The 23,101-nt window shown below is 43.8% G+C and overlaps 1 protein-coding gene across 3 annotated transcripts in view; it reads left to right on the top strand.

Moving 5' to 3' along the window:
- Nucleotides 1-1,684: 1,684 nt before the first annotated feature.
- The window catches only part of ift122 (intraflagellar transport 122 homolog (Chlamydomonas)), a 32,918-nt gene continuing 11,501 nt past the window's right edge, over nucleotides 1,685-23,101 (top strand). The window contains exons 1-21 of one of the 3 annotated variants that reach the window (XM_052481966.1): nucleotides 1,685-1,889; nucleotides 2,254-2,320; nucleotides 2,418-2,502; nucleotides 2,596-2,674; nucleotides 2,834-2,910; nucleotides 3,028-3,094; nucleotides 3,179-3,325; nucleotides 3,579-3,848; nucleotides 4,105-4,180; nucleotides 5,529-5,720; nucleotides 6,224-6,362; nucleotides 6,835-7,037; nucleotides 9,756-9,893; nucleotides 10,057-10,221; nucleotides 10,388-10,585; nucleotides 10,699-10,839; nucleotides 11,060-11,113; nucleotides 13,634-13,795; nucleotides 15,011-15,177; nucleotides 17,226-17,397; nucleotides 20,489-20,591. In XM_052481966.1, coding sequence (XP_052337926.1) covers nucleotides 1,831-1,889; nucleotides 2,254-2,320; nucleotides 2,418-2,502; nucleotides 2,596-2,674; nucleotides 2,834-2,910; nucleotides 3,028-3,094; nucleotides 3,179-3,325; nucleotides 3,579-3,848; nucleotides 4,105-4,180; nucleotides 5,529-5,720; nucleotides 6,224-6,362; nucleotides 6,835-7,037; nucleotides 9,756-9,893; nucleotides 10,057-10,221; nucleotides 10,388-10,585; nucleotides 10,699-10,839; nucleotides 11,060-11,113; nucleotides 13,634-13,795; nucleotides 15,011-15,177; nucleotides 17,226-17,397; nucleotides 20,489-20,591 — 2,761 coding nt within the window. In that variant the 5' untranslated portion in view covers nucleotides 1,685-1,830. Of the gene's footprint in view, nucleotides 1,890-2,253; nucleotides 2,321-2,417; nucleotides 2,503-2,595; nucleotides 2,675-2,815; nucleotides 2,911-3,027; nucleotides 3,095-3,178; nucleotides 3,326-3,578; nucleotides 3,849-4,104; nucleotides 4,181-5,528; nucleotides 5,721-6,223; nucleotides 6,363-6,834; nucleotides 7,038-9,755; nucleotides 9,894-10,056; nucleotides 10,222-10,387; nucleotides 10,586-10,698; nucleotides 10,840-11,059; nucleotides 11,114-13,633; nucleotides 13,796-15,010; nucleotides 15,178-17,225; nucleotides 17,398-20,488; nucleotides 20,592-23,101 lie in introns of those variants that run through there. The other 2 variants (XM_052481968.1, XM_052481967.1) reach the window with 2 other exon arrangements.

Here is a 23,101-nt window from a genome sequence, read left to right as displayed (position 1 = left end):
TGGGGATCTTTTAGTGGTGTACAGCGTCCTCTAGTGGTCTGGGGAGATGATAGCAGCGCTTCATCATTCACCTCTGCCTCTATGTCCCCCACACACTTTCCCTCTCCATTCTTTCACCCTCAGCCTCCCCCTCTCAGAACTGACTGCACCCTAAGGACTGGGACATGTAAAGGTGACACAGGAAACCACTCACCTAGACCAATGAGAGCGTACTGTAGCTCAGTGAGCCGGGGCCAGCCTGACCAGCTTTTCTCTCAGCAGCCCTGGCCTCCTCTGGGGGCTCTTCTCAAGTACGACATCATCAACTGGCTCGGCCGACACAGCCTGCAGACTCCTCTCAGTCTCATTGTCATCACCATCATCATCACCACTTCTCACAGAGGTTTCTATGTTTCTCTCGTTAATGTCCTCATTGGTGTCTGATGTGTGGCCAGTTTCTGTGTCTCTCCCAGCTGCCTGTTTGTGATTCACCTGGCCAAGGGAGGTCTGTCAGGGGTATACTGAATTGACAAAGTGCCTTTTTCTCTAACTCTGTGAGTTCTCTGCTTGTAGGATTTTGCGAAAGAGGCTCTTTTTGTGTTATTTGGGGAAAGGCGTAATATTCAATCCTCTGTGTCCTGCCTGTCTGTGTTTTACCTGTCATCAGTGACCTCTTAGGTGTGACGTGTGTGTTCCTGATGACCATTCCTCTGTCTCTCCTGGCTGGGCTGGGGGGTTACAGCTGCACTGCCACTCCTGGCTGTTGTGGCGTCAAAGTTGTCTATCTGTAGATCCCCTCCGCCATCTTTAAGGAGGAGGCTTGATGAGACACTTTGGACGGAACCTCTATCCCTGGGGACTGCAGAGGTAGACAGATCAGTCACCTCATGTGGAATTATTGATCCGACTTTATGATCTCACTCTGCAATGCACTTAGCCCCTAGCCCTGACAGTAAGATACAGACATACTTCAGTGATGTTTACATGCAACAAGACTTGAGAATGAGAGCATATGATGGATTGGACCCAGCTTGTTTCCTAACCGTCATATCTGAACCAGGAACAGCCATAGCATAGCGTCTGCCTCTCCATCAGGATTAGTGTGTGCCAGTGATGGTGTTCTCTGTGTTCAGGTCATTGTTTTTTAGCCTGGTTGTGACCGTGTTGTTGGTGTCAGTAGGTTGAAACACAACTTTTATCAAAAGTGAACTGTCCCTCTCACAGCCTGTGATGGAGCTGACTGTCCCCTGTTGAGTTTCATGTGGCTGAGATCCTCATGCTCCAGTCCTCCCTCTCATCTTCAGTCATGATGTTGCTCTCTCAATCTATCTGGGGTTGAAGCTCTAAACCTAGCTGCCACTAACAAAAATATTAATTAGAACAGTCAATCCACTGTCCATCATGTCATATGGATTGGGAAAATAGGTGACTATTAACTAACTAGCTAACTTAACTGACTAGCTAAGTAATGCATTTGCAGAGGCTTGATCTGACAGCTGTGTTTTGTTTACATGCCTCATCATCACATGCTGTTCTAGAAAAATGTTGCATATTACTTAATGATCAAGTTTAATAAAGTTGTCGGGTGCTCGGCATTTCGGAGACATGACATCAACATCTTTGGATAAATTGTATCTGCCGTTGTGCTGTATGAAGTTCTGTGAACTATTTTGTGAGCGACTCTGCTTGACTCATGCGCAGAACACAGGAAGGAGGACAGGAAAGAGAGAAGGTTTCTGCGCACAAGCAAGCAAGCAGGTCCTGCCATGTAAACGATCCTCGGCCCCACGAAAAGACAGCAACCTGTTGAACAACCTAATGTGTATCTGTTTAATTTGTTAAAAAGGCAAAATGAGGGCAGTTCCTACGTGGATTGACAAAGTACATGATCGCGACAAAGTTGAGCAATGGTAAGATATCTAGCCTTTGCATTTACAGTTTTATCAACAGGCCTGATGTTGCACAGTTGGGAGTGTTGATAGCAACGGCGGTTACTATGTAAACTCCCGCAGTGGCTGGCTAGCTATCTAGTTAGCCAACTGTAGCAAACGAGCTTTGTTTACTAAGATTTTCACTATCCATTTCATGCAATCTTAAAATAAATGATCTGTCTACTAACGAGTGATAACGTTGCTAGTTTGCTAGGTAATCTGTTTGCGTGGCTAAGCACAGCTAGAACATTAATGCTAGCTAGCAGAGCAGCTACCTATGGCTTAATAGCATAATTGAAACAGGTTTTCAGCATATTGTGATTTCAGTACATTTTATCCCTAGTATCTACGACCTTGCCTTCAAACCAGATGGCAGCCAGCTTATTGTAGCAGCTGGGAATCGTGTTTTGGTGAGTTTGGGGATGATGATGCCATTGGTTTTCGAATCAGAGCTACATTGAGGAGAGTGGAATTGCATACAATAAGTATTGCATATTGTCTTTCCAGGTGTATGACACATCAGATGGAACTCTCATTCAGCCTCTGAAAGGACACAAGGACACAGTGTACTGTGTTGCCTACGCCAAAGATGGTACTTAGTACAGTATACTTTTAACACACCAATCTGGATGTTCCCAATTAACAAACACAAGTCTGTTGGGTCTCACATTGTGCTTCTCTGTAGGGAAACGGTTTGCCTCAGGTTCTGCTGACAAAAGCATCATCATCTGGACATCTAAACTGGAGGGTATTTTGAAATATACGTGAGTGATCATTATTACCACAGAATTAGGAATTAGAATAACTGAATAGGATCTCTATGATTATTACACACATTACAACATTATCACTAGTATTATGTTCTGTTGAGGTCACTCCTGGCTCACTCACTATGCATATTGTGTTTGTATGTTGCTCCTCAGACATAATGACTCCATCCAGTGTGTTGCCTACAACCCAGTCAGCCACCAGCTGGCCTCCTGCTCCTCTGGGGACTTTGGTGAGTGGTACACTGGGATTGTCCTGTCCTCTACACCTCTACAGGGAAGGGGTTAAACGGGTGTTGAAGACATGCAGTCATAAGAGCAGCATCTGTATCACTTGTTTCTCTCTCTAGGCCTGTGGTCCCCAGAACAGAAATCTGTATCCAAGCACAAAGTCAACAGCAAGATAACATGTTGTGGGTGAGTATTGACAAATTGCTGCTCTCCTTTTTGTTTGGATTGCCTCTCTTATGGTCAGTATTGTCATAATCCTTTTGACCGCAGGTGGACCAACGACGGTCAGTACCTGGCCCTGGGCATGATGAACGGGGTGGTGAGCATCAGGAATAAGAACGGAGAGGAGAAGGTGAAAATAGAGCGACCAGGAGGATCCTCCTCTCCTATCTGGTCCATCGCATGGAACCCCTCCAAGTGAGTCACTCACCTCTCATGTGGGCTTTTTGCTGTGTAAAACATTTTAAACCTGTGTGTGCAATGTCTTGGAGAGTAAAGGTTTATTGCTTTTGAAATCAACAATAATACATTTTTTTCTGAGTGATATTTCTCTGTATTGAGTCTTTTTAAGCTGCCAGTTCACAATGTGAAACAAGCATGGTAGTGAAAATCAGAGAATGACAGTATATGGCCAGCAAGTGTCAGTATTTGACCAGGCAGGCTCTGACAGGGACTGGTGGAAGTGGATGCCCTTCTGTGAGGGAGAGGACGACGAGGCGGTGGATGTGGACAGCAGCATGCCAGAGCCCCTGTGCCTGGTCATTGACACCGCCTACAGCCAGAGCTGCAGTAGCAGGGTAGAGGTCCTGGGGCTAGGCAGGCAGCTGGAGAGAGAGAGGCAGGTAGGAAGAGGAGCAGAGACGGACAGGCCTGAAGGAGAGGAGGAGGAGCCCATGCTGCAGGGAGGGTTCTCTGATCCAGACCACTTCAGCCAGCTCAGGTAGGGAAGGCAGAGAGGGAGGACAGAGAAATTGAGAAAGGTAACATCAAAGCTCAGGGAAATACTTTGGTTAGGTCTAGATTTACATGTTTGGAGGCAACACAATGATATAGGACACTTACTTTTACCATACCAGTGAGATGTAGGGTTTAATGTACCTTTTGGGTGAATAAGATTTGAAATCTTTCTAAATCCAGTTTAATTGTCAGAATGTTAAAGTGGAAAATATAAATTAATGTTGGAGTGTCTCTCTTAGGGATGAGCACAATGACATCCTGGCTGTGGCAGACTGGGGGCAGAAGCTGTCCTTCTACCAGCTCAGTGGAAAACAGGTGTGTGTCTGCAAAACGCATGTCCGTCAACCATCTCCCCAACATTTACTTCAGGCGTCTGGAATTTAATAAATGTTTTTGCCTTCTTCCGGCCCATCTGGATAGTGGGAACATGTTAGATAAACATGTTGGGTTTGTTTCCACAGCAAATGAATAAATAGTCTACATGTCTAACATAAAATAAAACATAAAATATACTAAAAATGCAATGGTGAAAGATATTGAAAAGAGCAACTTTTCTTAATAGAAACTACTGTGTAGCACATCGGTGTGTAGGACACAAAGTTGTTACATACAGATGAAGTAAGTAGCGCTTCATGAGTCTAGACTTGTATGAGCCGAAACAGCTCATGGGAGCAGGAGCATGAGCCAAGTACACAGGACGTTAGTATATCGCAACCCCCAATCTATCTCATGCTGAGTGCCAAGCAAGGATGGATTAGGTCCCATTTTTACAGTCTTTGATATGACTCGGCCCGAGGATCCAACTCTCAATCTTCCAATCGCAGGACGGACACTCTAATCACTGAATTGGTGACAGATCAAGAGGCCTAGGTTATGACCACGGGTTTAGGTTGTGCTCCCAGATGGGCACCGGTGATTGGTCAACGAAACCCCAATGGCCTCGGTGCTATCACTCATCCACGATAACACATAAACCACTTAAGGAGGCCACTGTCTGAGACCTTTAAGCCCTGTATTTTCTGTTGCAATTAGCCTGTCAGGGACTATTGAAACCGTAACACTGCACTGGAAATGATCCTGTTTGGCCATTTAATAATGATTCCGTCACTACTCCTCCCCCATATCCCCCTGGGTAATATTGTAATTACAGACAAATATGCACTGTTTCATTACCCTGCCATGGAACCTTAGTCTCATGTGTTGTCACTGGGCTGTTTATCAGTGTAAGTGAACATGCTGTTTTGATTACCGTGCTATGAGTAGTCTGTAATGAAAAAAGGGAGGTTGTCCAAAAGGGTTTGATTTCAGGGTAAAAGAATGGACTGTCAGGCGGTTATTTTTCAGCGTGAGGAGAAACAGATGCACAGAGTCGGGGAACTGATATGACGTTGCGCAAAAGGACTTCAAGTGCCAGCACAATAGAGCCTATTTAGAAGCAAGAAAGTGTGTATGTGTTTTTCCATCTCTTTGGTCAGGCGCTTAAGGGGATGGGCTAAGGACTGTAGGCTTTCCCAATATAGTGCACAACCCTGTGGCTCTGGTAACAAAATAGGCCATTCCCCAAGTCAGGGGAAATCCTTGGCCTAGACAAGCATAGCCCAGTTAAAGGTCAATAAATGTGAAGTAGACTTTATTTCAATATCTGTTCCTCTCTCTCTCTCAGATTGGGAAGGACAGAACTCTGACCTATGACCCCTGCTGTGTCAGCTACTTCTCCAAGGGGGAGTACATTGTGATGGGTGGCTCGGACAAGCAGGCCTCCCTCTACACCAAAGATGGGGTGCGGCTCGGCACCATCGGGGAACAGAGCTCCTGGGTGTGGACCTGTAGAGTCAAACCTGACTCCAACTATGTGGTGTGTTTCTTTTAGTCACGTGTGTGTACATTTGGGTAAATGTGTGAGAGTGTTACGTGCGTGTGTCTAAAGTGAACTGTATTGGAACGCTATAATTTTAAATAGTGCTGATATGATGCTGAGACATGTTGTGAAGAACGAAGAGCTGAAATGATAAAATGCTACTGACAACACTACAGATGTCATCTGTCAGATCAAGTGTTGATGCAACCTCATGTCACTTTGGGACACATTTAGAGATTAGTTATTTTTAACTTGTGGAGAAAGCGTCTGTGATCACCCATAGAGAACATGGAAGTAATATCACTATATCTTTATTTTGGATTATATTAATACCAACAACTCATATGGGAGGGCATAAGGTGCTACCTTGCTGCCATCTCCACATTGTCTCAGACAGGGCTCTAACAAAAGGAAGGAACACCCTGTCTCTCTGTCTTTTCATGAAAGTGTTAATGGGAACCACTGCTACATTGAACTCTCATTTCCTCTCCTCTGTTTAGGTGTTGGGCTGCCAGGATGGGACCATAGCCTTCTTCCAGCTCATCTTCAGCACGGTGCACGGCCTGTACAAGGACCGCTATGCCTACAGAGACAGCATGACCGATGTCATCGTCCAGCACCTCATCACTGAACAGAAAGGTGGATTAATTTAGACTAGGGCTCCCCAACCCTGTTCCTGGAGAGCTACCCTCCTGTAGGTTATCGCTTCAACCCCAGTTGTAACTAACCTGATTGTGCTTATCCACCAGCTAATTATTAAAATCAGGTTGCGCTAGATTAGGTTTGGAGTGAAAACCTAAAGGACAGTAGCGCTCCAGGAACATGGTTGGATAGCTCTGATTTAGACAGTACACAGTGTTGTACTTCTCTTATTAGAATTCAGAAAAGGCCTGTTTGTTTTATTCAAATTCAAATCTGTAGCACGTTGCGTTACCTTCTACCTCTTCAGTGTTAGCAGATCTGATGGAACTGGATGGGTGTAAGCAATACGGTGGTCCATTGGAAGGCTATGTAGAGTCACACCATCTGTTCTATTCAGGACTATTGGGGACTGGGATTATATGCCCTGTTCTAACTGTGCCTCCTACTTTTGTGCTTTCTTCATGCCCAGTGAGGATCAAGTGCAGAGAGCTTGTGAAGAAGATAGCTATCTACAGGAACCGCCTGGCCATCCAGCTGCCTGAGAAGATCCTCATCTACGAGCTGTACTCTGACGACTCCTCGGACATGCACTACCGCATCAAGGAGAAGATCTGCAGAAAGTTTGAGTGCAACCTGCTCGTGGTCTGCTCCCAGCACATCATCCTGTGTCAGGTGAGACTTCTACCCAATCCCAAAATCATACCTTATCACCTACTTCCCCCAGACACACATCTAAACTATAGTGGTAGTTGTGTCATATTATTTGCTCACATTAATGTCTGTATTTAGACTAAATACTTTGATTAATAACTGTTGTCCCGGATTTGCTTTTGGCTTGAGGCTTTTCTCAAACATTCCGTTATAAGCATGTCCCTAAAGTGCCATACCAACACAAACTATTTGGCCTGACTCAGTAACACTGGCCTGCAGAGATATCGTCTCATGTGAATTATACTAATGCATCGGTGACAGATTGCGAAAGACCCTGCCGAGAGACATTAGCATGCTGTTATCATATTTGAAACCCAGTGAATTAGCGGTTAGCGCTGCGTCGCTACTCCAAAACACCCTAGAGAGAGAGGCCAGAGATGGATGGTTAGAGCCAGTGGTCGTCCAGATGTTTCTTCCTATCCTTCTTATAGGCTCCAGCTGTATCTGTGCTCCTTTAGGGCAGGGGTGGCAACAGGCAGCCCGTGGGCAAAAAACAGCCCACAAGTGTTTTTTTTTTATTGGGACCTCCAAAGTTTTTGGTTAAAAAAATAAATATCAAATATTTTTTTTTCTTTTGGGGTTTTTTCTTTATTTTTGTTGTTAAAAAAGACTGTACAATTAACATGGAAATCTGTTCCCAAGTATTTCCACGAATAAAAAAAGAGACATTATGTGATTATGTCTCAATGTAATCCAATAAAACCTCTGTATGGGCTTAGTTGTGGTCAATTTCCAGTGTACAAATTATTATAATTATTTCCCAGCCCCCGACCATCCGCTCTCATAAAAATCGGCCCGCGGCTGAATCTAGTTGCCTACCCCAGCTTAAGGGTGTAGGCTTCCTATTTCACAACAATGCATCCTTCTCTCATGCTGCCCTCGTTAAACTGACTATCCTATCGATCCTTGACTTTGGCGATGTCATTTTCAAAATAGCCTCCAACACTCTACTCAGCAAATTCGATGCAGTTTATCACAGTGTCATCTGTTTTGTCACCAAAGCCCCATATACTACCCACCACTGTGACCTGTATGCTCTCGTTGGCTGGCCCTCACTTCATATTTGTCGCCAAACCCACTGGCTCCAGGTCATCTATAAGTCTTTGCTAGGTTAAGCTCCACCTTATCTCAGCTCACTGGTCACCATAGCAGCAACCACCCGTAGCACGCGCTCCAGCAGGTATATTTCACTGGTCACCCCCAAAGCCAATTACTCCTTTGGCTGCCTTTCCTTCTAGTTCTCTGCTGCCAATGACTGGAAAGAATTGCAAAAATCACTAAAGCTGGAGACTCGTATCTCCCTCACTAACTTCAAGCACCAGATGTCAGAGCAGATTACAGATCATTGCACCTGTACACAGCCCATCTGTAAATAGCCCACCCAACTACCTCATCCCCATATTATTATTTATTTTGTTGCTCATTTGCACCCCAGTATTTCTACTTGCACATTCATCTTCGGCACATCTATCACTCCAGTGTTTAACTGCTAAATGTAAATTTTGCCAATATGGCCTATTTATTGCCTTACCTCCCTAATCTTACTTAATTTGCACACACTGTATATATACTTTTCTATTGTGTTATAGACTGTACATTTGTTTATTTCATGTGTAACTCTGTGTTGTTTATGTCACACTGCTTTGCTTTATCTTGGCCAGGTTGCAGTTAGAAATGAGAACTTGTTCTCAACTGGCCTATCTGGTTAAATAAAGGTGAAATAAAAAAATAGAGACTCTGTCACTTAGTCTCTTTTCCTCAGCCATCAGACAGCCTAAATGAGGCGGGGAGGAGTGAGAGGTTACCAACACAGCACTGTTGAACCTGGCTGGATGTCTCTGGTGGTTTCCTCTCTGGTTTGTGTCTCTGTGGTTTGACAGAGAGGAGGAGGGGAGGGCGAGCAGTCCGGAGTTAACTCTGTGTATTCTTTTCCCCTAAATCTGTGTGTGTGTGACAGAAGTGCTTTAAATCTGCCTCTAATAGCCCTGCTACAGCTTCACCAACTGAGGCTGATGGTTTCCCTGTTAAGACTGTCTAACCTCTGACCGGGCTGTGGTTGTCTGTGTCAAATCAAATCAGACTTTATCTTCACAGAGCACTGAATGAGAATGAAAAATATGGATAGAAAGATTAGAAGGATATATTAAGACCAAGTGTAAACTATTAAAAGTAGACAAAATGGTAGTGATGAATGAATTACAGTAGTGGCCAGATAATGCATAAAATATACTAAATAGATATGCCTGTGTTTGATGCTCTGGTGTTTTAACATGGTGGTATTCTTACTTTGTCTGGCTATCTAAACTCCTTGCTCTGTCCTAAAGATACGCCACGCCCACAGACGTTAGTTTCTTCTCTACAATGAGTCTGGATCTAAGTACCTCCCCAATGATTTCTAGAAACACATTCTCGACATTCTGATTAGTCCCAGAAACCGATGAGTTGGGTCAGATCCAGAACACATATGGGTAAAGCAGGGTTTTGAAAATTCGTAAATGCCTTTGATTGGTTAGAAATGATCCAATCGCTGATGACTTTGTTTTGTACAAAACCCCTCATATTGACATCACAAATTACTTCAATGATGGCAAATTACTTCAATGATCTCACAATGAAGTACAGTATGTAGCGAGTCGTCAGGCAAATTGTCACTGTCTCCTCTCTGACCCTCCTCTTCAGGAGAAGAGGCTGCAGTGTCTGTCCTTCACCAGTATCAAGGAGAAGGAGTGGCTTATGGAGTCTCTGATTCGCTACATCAAAGTGATTGGTGGCCCACCGGGCAGAGAGGGCCTACTGGTGGGGCTGAAGAATGGAGCTGTGAGTATGACTGACAGACAGACATACAGTACACACAAACTCTTAGCTAACTTACTTGTATTTATCCAGGTTAGTCTTATTGAGATGCTATTTCCTGTGCCTCAATTCAATCAAATCCTGTGGCTCATTCAATCAAATCCTGTGTTATTAATTTTCTCTTCAGATCCTAAAGATCTTTGTTGACAACCCATTTGCCATCACTCTGCTGAAGCAGTCTACGTCTGTGCGTTGTCTGGACATGAGTACATCCCGCAGCAAGCTGGCCGTGGTGGACGAACACAACACCTGCCTGGTTTACGACATCCACACCAAGGAGCTGCTCTTCCAGGTCAGAGGTTAGGGGTCAAGAGTTACTAAGGCCACGGTCGAGGTGGCTTCAGTTTAAAATGAGTGTTCACCGGTTATGTTTGTGGGGGTAAAGTGTAACACCCGTCTCCCTTGCTGTCCCACTCCTTTCCTTCGCCTCTGTTTCCCCTGACTTCCCTACTTCCCAGGAGCCCAATGCTAACAGCGTAGCCTGGAACACCCAGTGTGAGGACATGCTGTGTTTCTCAGGCAGTGGCTACCTCAACATCAAGGCCAGTAACTTCCCAGTGCATCAGCAGAAGCTGCAGGGCTTCGTGGTGGGCTACAACGGCTCCAAGATCTTCTGCCTGCACGTGTACTCCATGTCCGCTGTGGAGGTGCCTCAGGTGGGCTGGAAGACTAATACTTGAAGAACTGAGCTTTATTTTTCTTCTGTTTAGTTGTGTTTCTAATTATATGTTGAATTGACTGGTTCCCTCTTCCTTTCCCTTCTACCTAGTCGGCTCCCATGTACCAGTATCTGGAGAGGAGGATGTTCAAGGAGGCCTATCAGATCGCCTGCCTGGGTGTGACTGACAGTGACTGGAGGGATCTGGCCACGGAAGCACTGGAGGGCCTCGACTTTGACACCTCTAAGAAGGTCAGACACACACACACACACACACACTTTTTCAACCAGGAACCACTGCAATGCTAGTGTCCATCACTAGATGGTGCAGCCTGAAGCTATTTGTATGTTGAACCTCTCTCATCCTCGTTTGACTAGTGTGATAGAATAGCTGAAGGATGTGGTCTGAGTGGATTCTCTGGATACTGTAAGAGTTCCACTCATTCTGTTTACCCGTGTGTCTCTCTCTCAGGCATTCATCAGAGTACGAGACCTGCGCTACCTGGAGCTCATCAACAGCATTGAGGTACAATATGGCACAGACACACTCCCCTCACATGAATAATGAATAATGGATTAGTCTGAATTGTATGAATCCAAGATCAGAGTTTGTGGCTGTAGAAAACAGAACAGACCACATAGCTTTAATCAGGATGGATTTACTGGCTGACCAGAGCTGCCCATGACGTCATCAAAGCAGTAGCAGTGCATGGGTAAGAAGCTAAGCCAGAAACAAATGCCATATTACAACATAGCTGTTGTGATTATTGTGTTGTTTGCTCTATAACCTGTTAGTTCATATGCCTTGCGACCGTGATATATAGACCTAAGGCCGAGACAATAAGAAGACAGTGGCAAAATAAATTCAATCACACCTTTATTTCATCATAAAACCAGAGAGCAACCTCTGTCTGGTGAAGTCTACAAAGCATAATGCATGTAACCAATAGCTACATGACCTACAGCATGGTCAAGAAAGTACATGTTTCTGACATTTTCAGACTACTAAAGAACCATTGATTTAGAACCGTGGAGAGTTAGTACAAGTCAACATCATCTAATCACCTATGCTTAGTCTAATACAGTGACAATTAAAAAATACCAAAAACCATTTATGGTGTGGCTCTCCATGGTTCTGATGTGTGTGTGTGTGTGTGTGTGTGTGTGCGTTTGTGCAAGTTAAAAAAATATGTTGACTCACCCTACTTGCAGAGAAACGCCAATGAATGCCATCCTCCTCTCTTTCATGTTGACGAAACAGTCTATGTACTGTCATACAGTATACACTTTTATAGAATGTTTATTTACCTGGCTAAAATGCTTGCTGGCTAGCCTAACTTCCTTTCATGGACAACGTTAGCTAGTTAACATTAGCCTTCTACATCTAGTTACATATTGAACATCCATCCTCTCAGGCCAGGGGCACAATGCACTTCATGGTTGGATCAGAATCCCCATTATAATCATTGGCCAGTATGGGGATTTAACTAAAACCACATGTCCAAATCCCTGTCTCCATCCATGGCTAATTTAGGAAAGGGCCAAGTTTAGCTAGCTCGCCACCGGAGGACAACAACATAACGAGATGCAACATTTCAAGTTGTTTCTATCGATGATGTATTTCTCTGTGATAGGAGTGAAGCCAAATCCAAACTGGCTTCTCTTTTCTTTGGTGTGCCAGGACCATTCACAGTTGAGCTCACTCAGTGATTGGTCTGTGGCTTCCCTTGCATTCAAATCTACGGGCTGCAACAATGTCATACTCTTTATGACCAGATAGCTGGCCTACACATACGGAGACAGAGGAGCGCTGTTTCGCTCACTCGGATGCTTTCTCTGGAGAGATACAGTATATTCAGCCTCTTGTGAATTTAAGGAAAATTCTGAAAACACAGAGAGATGAAAAATAAATCATATATTTTTTTTTTTCTTAGTACATTTTTTAGCACCCATGAATACACGCCACTGCATCAAGGTGAGACAGAGGAAGGGAATTGTTGGAATTGCATGCGTTTCCCTGATTAAAGGCCCAGTGGAGTCTAAAACGGAATTTCATGTGTTTTATATATTTCCACACTGAGTTTGGAATAATAGTGTGAAATTGTGAAAAATATGATAATGCACATTTAGTGTAAGAGCTATTTAAAAAAGACCACCTGTAATTTCAGCCTGTTTTGTTGGGATGGAGTTTTGGCCTGCCTGGTAACATCACCAAGCGGTAAATGAGTTAATAGACCAATAAAAAAGAGAGTTCCACACCCCTCGGCCAATAACAGCTAGTTTTCCCCTCCCCAGTCAGACCACTCCCAGACAGTCCTAGCAAAATTCTTGCTTGAGAAATTGCTCTTTGCTAAGAAGCTATTTTGATTGAAAACAATCACAGTAAGGTTCTTAATTGTCACCTAGCAATGAGTTAATATTGAGTTAAAAAAGCTGCTTTGGACTTTCAGTCTTTGATTGTCATGTTCTTTTTGCGTGTTGAGTGTAGACATGGAAACAATGGATCATTGAATTCCACGAAACAGGCTTTGTGTCTGTGTGTGCATACTGTATGAAAAAAACTGAGTGTACAAAACATTAAGAACACCTGCTCTTTCCATGACATAGACGGACCAGGTGAATCCAGGGGAAACCTATGATCCCTTGTTGATCTTAAATCCATTTCAAACAGTAGATGAAGGATTTTTAAGCCTTGAGACATGGATTGTGTTTGTGTGCCATTCAGAGGGTGAATGGGCAAGACAATATTTAAGTGCCTTTGAACGGGGTATGGTAGTAGGTGCCAGGCGCACCGGGTTGTGTTAAGAACTGCAGCGCTGCTGGGTTTTTCATGTTCAACAGTTTCCCGTGTCAAGACTTGACACAACTGTGGTAAGCATTGGAGTCAACATGGGCTAGCTAGCAACTCAATATTAGGAAGGTGTTCTTAATGTTTTGTAAACTTGGTGTACGTGAGACTATGGACTGATAGTGGAGTATCAGGGTGAAACTGACTCCACTTTGTTAGCTCATGTCTTTCTCTGTGTCCATGCCGATGGATTGGCAGGAGAGGAAGAAGAGAGGTGAGAGCGACACTGAGCTGTTCCTTGCGGATGTCTATGCCTACCAGGGGAAATTCCACGAGGCTGCCAGGCTCTACAAGAGGACTGGCTTGGACTCCAGAGCTCTCAGCATGTACACGGACCTGCGCATGTTTGAGTACGCTAAGGTGAGTACGAGTACTCACACACTCGCATAACCTCAAGTATGGCTAAAGGTGAGTGTTAGACATTGGACATTCACAGACTTTCGATGAATGTTTGAATGTGCCTATACTGTACACCCACACACTAATGCACGTTGCACACAGGCTCTACATACAATATGTTCAAACATGTGAGATCCCACACACACACACACACACACACACACACACACACACACACACACACACACACACACACACACACACACACACACACACACACACACACACACACACACACACACACACACACACACACAGACGTTCAAACTACGGGAGCATGTAGAGGTAATCCCAGCATGTGTTTTCACTCACTGTGTACTTATGCCAAATAGAGGACCTGTACATTGGCAGATCTCCTCCACATCTTCCCATACATCACTAGATGTCTCGCTATATATTATCCCGGCAATACACACTCGCACACCATTTACATTTTTAAAATAAATAAATACATATTTTTAAGGAAACATTTTTTTAGGGAAAAATGTGCAGGTTTATTGCTAATATCATAATATTTTACCATGAGGCTCTGAAAAATTATTGCTATTCTAGAAGTAATTTCCTGCTGTTCTACACGTTTTCTTTGCAGTTTTAAAGCTAATTTCCTGTAATTCTATAAATACATTTCATGGCTTATGATGTGTTCTTATGCTACCCCCAAAAAAAATAATCTAAGCTTGGTGGCATCTTGCCTTGCGGGGCTGTGGGTGTGTATGCTATTCCAATGACACACACACTCACACACTCTCACACTCTCTCACACACACACACAGGCTGTAGCATTACACGTTTCCAAGTGTCAGTTGTTGAATGGAAATTCTTTGATGAAGGGGTCAATTGAAGTTGAGACAATCTCGTGTTTTGTGTGTGCAGTGGTCACTGTGTGTGTGTTCACAGTAGCAGATGACACAGGCCTAATTCCTTTCCCCTCCCGTGTGTGTGTGTGTGTGTGTGTGCGTGTGCGTGTGCGTGTGCGTGTGTGTGCGTGCGTTTTTTGTGGCTGCTGTATATTTGTGTGGCCATCTGTTCCTCGAGGCCATTTATTTTAGCGCTGGAGGACACCAGTGGGGGAATCCTGGCCCTGTTTATGTGACTCCATGTCCCCCCTCTCCAGGCCCTGACCCAGATGGGCCTGTCTGTCTCACCCACCCTCCCTCTCTTCCTGTCCCTCTGTAGGAGTTTGTGGGCGCGGCAGACCCTAAAAACACTCGCATGCTGATGTCCAAGCAGGCCGACTGGGCTAAGAACAGCAAGGAGCCGCGGGCCGCTGCTCAGATGTACCTGACTGCAGGAGAACACCTCAAAGCCATCGACATCATAGGAGAACACGGCTGGGTCGACATGTGGGTAGCACACACACATACACACATACATACATACATACATACATACATACATACATACATACATACATACATACATACATACATACATACATACATACAGTGGGGCAAAAAAGGATTTAGTCAGCCACCAATTGTGCAAGTTCTCCCACTTAAAAAGATGAGAGAAGCCTGTAATTTTCATCATAGGTACACTTCAACTATGACAAAAAAAATCCTGAAAATCACATTGTAGGATTTTTTATGAATTTATTTACAAATTATGGTGGAAAATAAGTATTTGGTCAATAATATAATCATATAATATACCCTTTGTTGGCAATGACAGAGGTCAAACGTTTTCTGTAAGTCTTCACAAGGTTTTCACACACTGTTGCTGGTATTTTGGCCCATTCCTCCATGCAGATCTCCTCTAGAGCAGTGATATTTTGGGGCTGTTTCTGGGCAACACAGACTTTCAACTCCCTCCAAAGATTTTCTATGGGGTTGAGATCTGGAGACTGGCTAGGCCACTCCAGGACCTTGAAATGCTTCTTACGAAGCCACTCCTTCGTTGCCCGGGCGGTGTGTTTGGGATCATTGGCATGCTGAAAGACCCAGCCACGTTTCATCTTCAATGCCCTTGCTGATGGAAGGAGGTTTTCACTCAAAATCTCACGATACATGGCCCCATTCATTCTATCCTTTACACGGATCAGTCGTCCTGGTCCCTTTGCAGAAAAACAGCCCCAAAGCATGATGTTTCCACCCCCATGCTTCACAGTAGGTATGGTGGTCTTTGGATGCAACTCAGTATTCGTTGTCCTCCAAACACGACGAGTTGAGTTTTTACCAAAAAGTTATATTTTGGTTTCATCTGACCGTATGACATTCTCCCAATCTTCTTCTGGATCATCCAAATGCTCTCTAGCAAACTTCAGATGGGCCTGTACATGTACTGGCTTAAGCAGGGGGACATGTCTGGCACTGCAGGATTTGAGTCCCTGGCGGCGTAGTGTTTTACTGATGGTAGGCTTTGTTACTTTGGTCTCAGCTCTCTGCAGGTCATTCACTAGGTCCCCCCGTGTGGTTCTGGGATTTTTGCTCACCGTTCTTGTGATCATTTTGACCCCACGGGTTGAGATCTTGCGTGGAGCCCCAGATCGAGGAAGATTATCAGTGGTCTTGTATGTCTTCCATTTCCTAATAATTGCTCCCACAGTTGATTTCTTCAAACCAAGCTGCTTACCTATTGCAGATTCAGTCTTCCCAGCCTGGTGCAGGTCTACAATTTTGTTTCTGATGTCCTTTGACAGCTCTTTGGTATTGGCCATAGTGGAGTTTGGAGTGTGACTGTTTGAGGTTGTGGACAGGTGTCTTTTATACAGATAACAAGTTCAAACAGGTGCCATTAATACAGGTAACGAGTGGAGGACAGAGGAACCTCTTAAAGAAGAAATTACAGGTCTGTGAGAGCCAGAAATCTTGCTTGTTTGTAGGTGACCAAATACTTATTTTCCACCATAATTTGCAAATAAATTCATAAAAAATCCTACAATGTGATTTTCTGGATTTTTTTTTCTCATTTTGTCTGTCATAGTTGAAGTGTACCTATGATGAGAATTACAGGCCTCTCTCATCTTTTTAAGTGGGAGAACTTGCACAATTGGTGGCAGACTAAATACTTTTTTGCCCCACTGTACATACATACATACCCACACAGCTCTTGGTTCTCCTCTCTTCGTCCCTCCTGTGAGTCATGGTGTCATTTGAAAGCGTGGTGGGTGTGTGATTGGGAAGCAGGCAGATACATAAGGCTGGTCCTGTGGTCCTATCAAGGCTCCCCACGGGCTCCCTCTCTGACCCAGTGTCTGCTGCTTGTCAATCACACCCCCACTCTGGCCCAGACCACCTAGGCTAAGGCAGGCCCAGCATAACAAACACAGGGAAAGACTGGTTGGCCCCGTTAAGCTTTATCAGGCTTGACAGCTTCCCATACTACACACATTAACACACACACATACCCTCCCACTCCATCTGATCTCATCTCTCCTCAACTCCCCTATCAGGCTGATTGACATAGCCCGTAAGCTGGATAAGGCGGAGCGCGAACCACTGGCTAAGTGTGCGGCCTATTTCCAGAAGCTGAAGCATCATGGTTATGCCTCTGAGACCTACTCCAAGATGGGAGACCTGCAGGCCCTGGTGCATCTGCACGTGGAGGCACGACACTGGGATGAGGTCAGTCAGAACCATTCACATTTCACTTATGGTCCTTACACCTGTTGGACACAGCTACAGTATTGTATCTTACTTGGCTCATCAGAAAGTATACCTCATACATCAAATTAGTGGATTCGGCTAATTCAGCCACACCCGTTACTGACAGGTGTATAAAATCTAGCACACAGCCGTGCAATCTCCATAGACGAACATTGGCAGAAGAATGGCCCGTACTGAAGAGCTCAGTGACATTCAATGTGGCACTGTCATAGGATGCCAGCCAGTCAGTTCGTCAAATTTAAAATGTCTGCCCTGCTAGAGCTGCCCTGGTCAACTGTAAGTGCTGTTATTGTAAAGTGGAAACGTCTAGGAGCAACAATGGCCACAAAACCTCACAGAATGGGACCGCTGAAGTGCGTAGTGTTGAAAAATCATCTGTCCTTGGTTGCAACACTCACTACCGAGTTCCAAACTGCCTCCGGAAGCAACTATTCATCGGGAGCTTCATGAAATGGGTTTCCTTGGCCGAGCAGCCACACACAAGCCTAAGATCACCATGCGCAATCCCAAGCGTCGGCTGGAGTGGTGTAAAGCCTGTTGCCTTTGGACTCTGGAGCAGTGGAAACACGTTCTCTGGAGGGATGAATCACTCTTCACCATCTGGCAGTCCGACGGACTAATCTGGGTTTGGCGGATGATAGGAGAACGCTACCTGCCCGACTGTATAGTGCCAATTCTAAAGTTTGGTGGATTAATTATGGTCTGGGGCTGTTTCTCATGGTTCGGGCCAGGCCCCTTAGTTGCAGTGAAGGGAAATCGTAACACTACAGCATACAATGACATTCTAGACAATTCTGTGCTTCCAACTTTGTGGCAACAGTTTGGGGAAGGCCCTTTCCTGTTTCACCATGACAATGCCCCCATGCACAATGCAAGGTCCATACAGGAAAGGTTTGTCAAATTCCGTTTGTAACACCTTGATTGGCCTGCACAGAGCCCTGACCTCAACCCCATCGAACATCTTTGAGATGAGCCAGGCCTAATCGCCCAACATCATTGCCTGACCTCACTAATGCTCTTGTGGCTTAATGGAAGCAGGTCCCCGCAGCAATGTTCCAACATCTAGTGGAAAGCCTTCCTAGAAGAGTGGAGGCTGTTGTAGCCGCAAAGAGGGGACCAACTCCATATTAATGCCCAGGAACTTGGAATGACAATACTTTTAGCCATTTAGTGTAGGTCTAACCCAGAACACAGAAAATGACACTGCAAATTTACTGGAACAATACAAACTGAAACCATGTTCTATAAAACCAGAGCAAAGCTGCCGGCCAAGCTAGAGATTTCCTCTAAATCTCTGCCTAGGATGACTAGAATGTGAGAAGCACCCAGCGGTCCAAAGCACTAAAGAGCCTTAGCTAAGAACTTTTTTCTGTTTTGACTCAACTGTCCCATCAGAGCAGCGCATACCACAGACCCAGCTAACAGATTTGGTTCTTTGGAAGTTGTGGGAACTTTGGTTTCCCATTAGTTCTGGGAACAAAGCCATAAATATTTTAAACATTCTGAGAATGGAAGTGAACATTTTGCCTGTTCTGGGAATGCTAATTTTTAGGTTGCAGGGAGGTTCTGGGAATGTTTTATTATTGTTCTAAAAACTGAAATTATAGGTTATTTGAAGGTAATTAAATAATGTTCTGAGAACGTTCTAATAAGATTTTTAATAACACAGCTTTGGGTTAACTGTTTTGAACTCCAAGAACAGATAGGACACATGGAAATTAATTTGGTTAGGCATTAGTCATGTAAACACATTACATCTGTATTTTTATTTTGCCACGGTGTCCGTGCGATTCGATCCTGTGATCTTCTGTTCTCTGTCCATGGAATTAGTCCACTGCGCCACCAGCATGGAGCTACTGTAGCATGCCAATGTTTTTTAACTCATACAAAGCTGTTGATTTTTGTCTATTCAAAATAGTCCCCATTTCAATTGAAACAAGCACTCATTAAGTTTAGGTGTAGCCAATTAGTGGGTGTGGCCAACACACCTGAACACAGAGTTTTGGTGACGCTGAAAATTGAATGTATATAAATAACATTCTTAGAACGTTCTTTGAACGTTAATAATGTTTACTTGTGTTTTTTATGGGTCGTTTTCTTAATGTTCTGAGAAAATGACATTAAATAGAACCATGAGGAAACCTGCAGAAAACGTTATGCTGAAGTACTGAAATTCCCACAGAAGAACGTTGTTCTTGGAGCAATTTGAGAACATTACTTTAAATAGAACAATGAGGAAACCTGTCGGAGACATTACGCTGAATTACTGAAATTCTCACCTAAGAAACAAAAGGTTGTCAGAACGTTATGTGCTAGCTGGTTATCCTGCACCATTACCAGAATGTTGTGGGAAGGTTATGTGCAAAATAACCATAGGGCAACCACACTCTAACCAAGCTCTAAGAAACATATGGTTCTCAGAATGTTATGTGCTAGCTGGGGAGACATGGAGAAAATACTAAATGTTCTGAGTGTTTAAGTGAGTTATGGGTGGAACTGAGAGCAAACGTGTGATTTCCACTGTGAAACAGAGAATGCCAAAAGACTAGAACATTAAATCACATTCATATTGTATGAATCATGCACAGCGTCTGAGGAGCTTTCTCACCCGCTCGTTCATTAGATCCTGAGAGAGATAAAGGACGAGAAAAAGAGAAGGTGGAAGGCTAAATGAAAGTCTTGCTATTGGACAATTAGGTTAATCAATCAAGATGACAGGCAGGTATGCCTCTGTAGGCTACTGTCATACAATTCTACTACAGCATGTCACTCAAACAACCATAGCTGCACACTAATTGACCATGACATGAAATCAGTCTAATATGCTAACCTTAACATATCACATTAGTAATGAGCTCTATTCATGTTTTGGCTAGATGTGTCTGTTTTAAAGCCTGTGTTAATAATCACTGACAATTTCTAGGCAAATTATCCTGGGCATATTGCCTCAAAGACACACGATACAGTAAACCTAATAAATATTCTAAGTGATATAATCTGGTTATATGTAAGGCATCTGATTGAGCCTTTCCTCCCCTCTCTCCCCCAGGCCTTCGCTCTGGTGGAGAAACATGCCCAGTTTAAAGATGACGTCTATGTGCCCTACGCTCAGTGGCTGGCTGAGAACGACCGCTTTGAGGAGGCACAGAAAGGTGAGGATGGAGAAAGAGAAGAGAGAGAATGCTCATCCCAATATGTTATAGGAGCTCGATGTTTGATGTTCCCACATTTTGTGGTAACTTTGCCAAGAACATGTCGGCTGAAACATCTTATCACTAGTTTCTATAAAAATCCCATTTTGTGCACCTAACATTGAGCAGACATATCTCAGATCATTCTGGAATCAGAACTATATCAATCTATCACAGAAAGCCACAGAGGGCTGTAAGGGCATTGTCAGTTCGTATAACATAGGGTACATATGGAATCCATATCAAGCTTGGCCCATGTTGTTATATCCAAGCGTTCTTCACTCCTCCCTCTGCAGTGCTGCTCTCTCTATTCACTGTAAAACATGATCCTCAGTTAGAGACAGAGCAAGTCCTGACTGCTTACAGTGTTTCATGCCATGTATATTTCCAATCAGCACTATAACAAGCAACTCTTAATGATGATTACCCATGTGAGCAGAAGAACTGTCATCACCACATGGCTTTACACTGAGTGTACATAATATTAAGAACACCTGCTCTTTCCATGACAGACTGACCAGGTGAATTCAGGTGAAAACTACGATCCCTTATTGATGTCACCTGTTACATTCACTTCAATCAGTGTAGATGAAGACAATTGAGACATGGATTGTGTCCAGAGGGTGAATGGGCAAGACAAAAATACAAAAAAGGGTACGGTAGTAGGTGCCAGGCGCACCAGTTTGAGCGCGTCAAGAACTGCAACGCTGCTGGGTTTTTGCTCAACAGTTTCCCGTGTGTTTCAAGAATGGTCCACCACCCAAAGGACATCCAGCCAACTTGACACAACTGTGGTAAGCATTGGAGTCAACATGGGCCAGCATCCCTGTGGAACGCTTTCGACACCTTGTAATGTCCATGCCCCAACGGGGATTTCCTGAGGGCAAAAGGTGGTGCAACTCAATATTAGGAAGGCGTTCCTAATCTTTTGTACACTCAGTGTATAATTATGATCCCTGCATGCCTATTAATGTACAGTACCAGGGATTTTTCAGGGGGGTTGGGGGGAGCTAGACATTCAGGGAGAATAGAAATTCCAAATACAATGAATTTAGCAATATATTTTATTATTATGTTTGAGCAAAAGAACACAGCATTAGCCATGGCAAAATGCATAGAATTGCAGGAAATTAGCTTTAAAACTGACCAAATTTCTCTCATCTCCATGTAGACATTTGAGATTTCTCTCAAAATCAGCAGCACCGATGAGCCAATCGCGCCCCCTGCCACGCCCACCGCCCAAGCTCCTTTTTGATCCATAAAAAACCCTGAGTGCTGTATCCAATCCATCCTGCATAATATCCTCTGTGTGTGGAGTATAGAGTTGAACAGGCCTGGCTGTGTTTCAGCCTGGCAGTAATCTGGCGTCGTGCTGACTGTATTGTGTTTTAGTGGGGCAGTAATGCTGTATTGTGCCACCACCACAGTGATTGTAATTGACTTTAGGCCCCTGTAGCGTTGTACCCTGGTGGTTCCTCAGCTGGCAGGGCTGACTGGTCACTTACTGTAACTCCTCACCAACGTAACATTTTTGTAACTGGGGGTCTAGCTGTATGTATGTGTGTGTGTGTCTAGCTGTATGTGTGTGTGTGTGTCTAGCTGTATGTATGTGTGTATAGGACACATGGGCAATTCAATTAAAGGAATACTTTGGGATTTTGGCACTGAGGCCCTTGTATTTACTTCCCCAGAATCAGATGAACTTGTGGATACCAAATTATGTCTCTTTAAGGAATACCTAGGATAGGATAAAGTAATCCTTCTCACCCCCCCCCTTAAAATATTTAGATGCACTATTGTAAAGTGGCTGTTCCACTGGATGTCATAAGGTGAATGCACCAATTTGTAAGTCGCTCTGGATAAGAGCGTCTGCTAAATGACTTAAATGTAAATGTAATGTCTCTTGTGTCCAGTTTGAAGGAAGTTATAGAGGTGGGTTTCGCGAGCCAATGCTAATACGCGTTAACACAATGACTGGAAGTCTATAGGTATCTGCTAGCACATAAAAATGGTATCCACAAGTTCATCTGACTCTGGGGAAGTAGACAAAGGGCCTCTGCCAAAATCCCGAAGTATCCCTTTAAAATGTATGCCAAACAAAAAACATTGATTTCATAGTTGAACAAACCATATAACTCTATTCACAAAGACTACTTTTAACAATTCACACCAAACATTTTATAATAATGCAAAATTTGGTGACATAATTTCTGTAAAATCTGCCTCAGTTTTTTTTATGTGACCTCGTTTTACACAAAAAAGATCTGCTCCGAATTAATATTAAAAGATGTCTGCAGAAAGAATGGGGTGTCAGCTATGATATGACACCTAAAAATATATTTTGGTTATTGTAATTGAAGTGGATTTACACCTGATAACAGAATTATGGTTACAAAATGTCATAATTTGACCCTGATCAGAAATGCATAATTATGGATATGAATGTCGTTACCTTCATGGTGATGTATCCT

Source organism: Oncorhynchus keta, chromosome 27 (assembly GCF_023373465.1).
Source record: "Oncorhynchus keta strain PuntledgeMale-10-30-2019 chromosome 27, Oket_V2, whole genome shotgun sequence".
In the NCBI taxonomy this organism is placed as follows: Eukaryota; Metazoa; Chordata; class Actinopteri; order Salmoniformes; family Salmonidae; genus Oncorhynchus; species Oncorhynchus keta.
The sequence above is the reverse complement of the archived record's forward strand: the minus strand, read 5'-3'. Positions and strand labels throughout refer to the sequence as shown.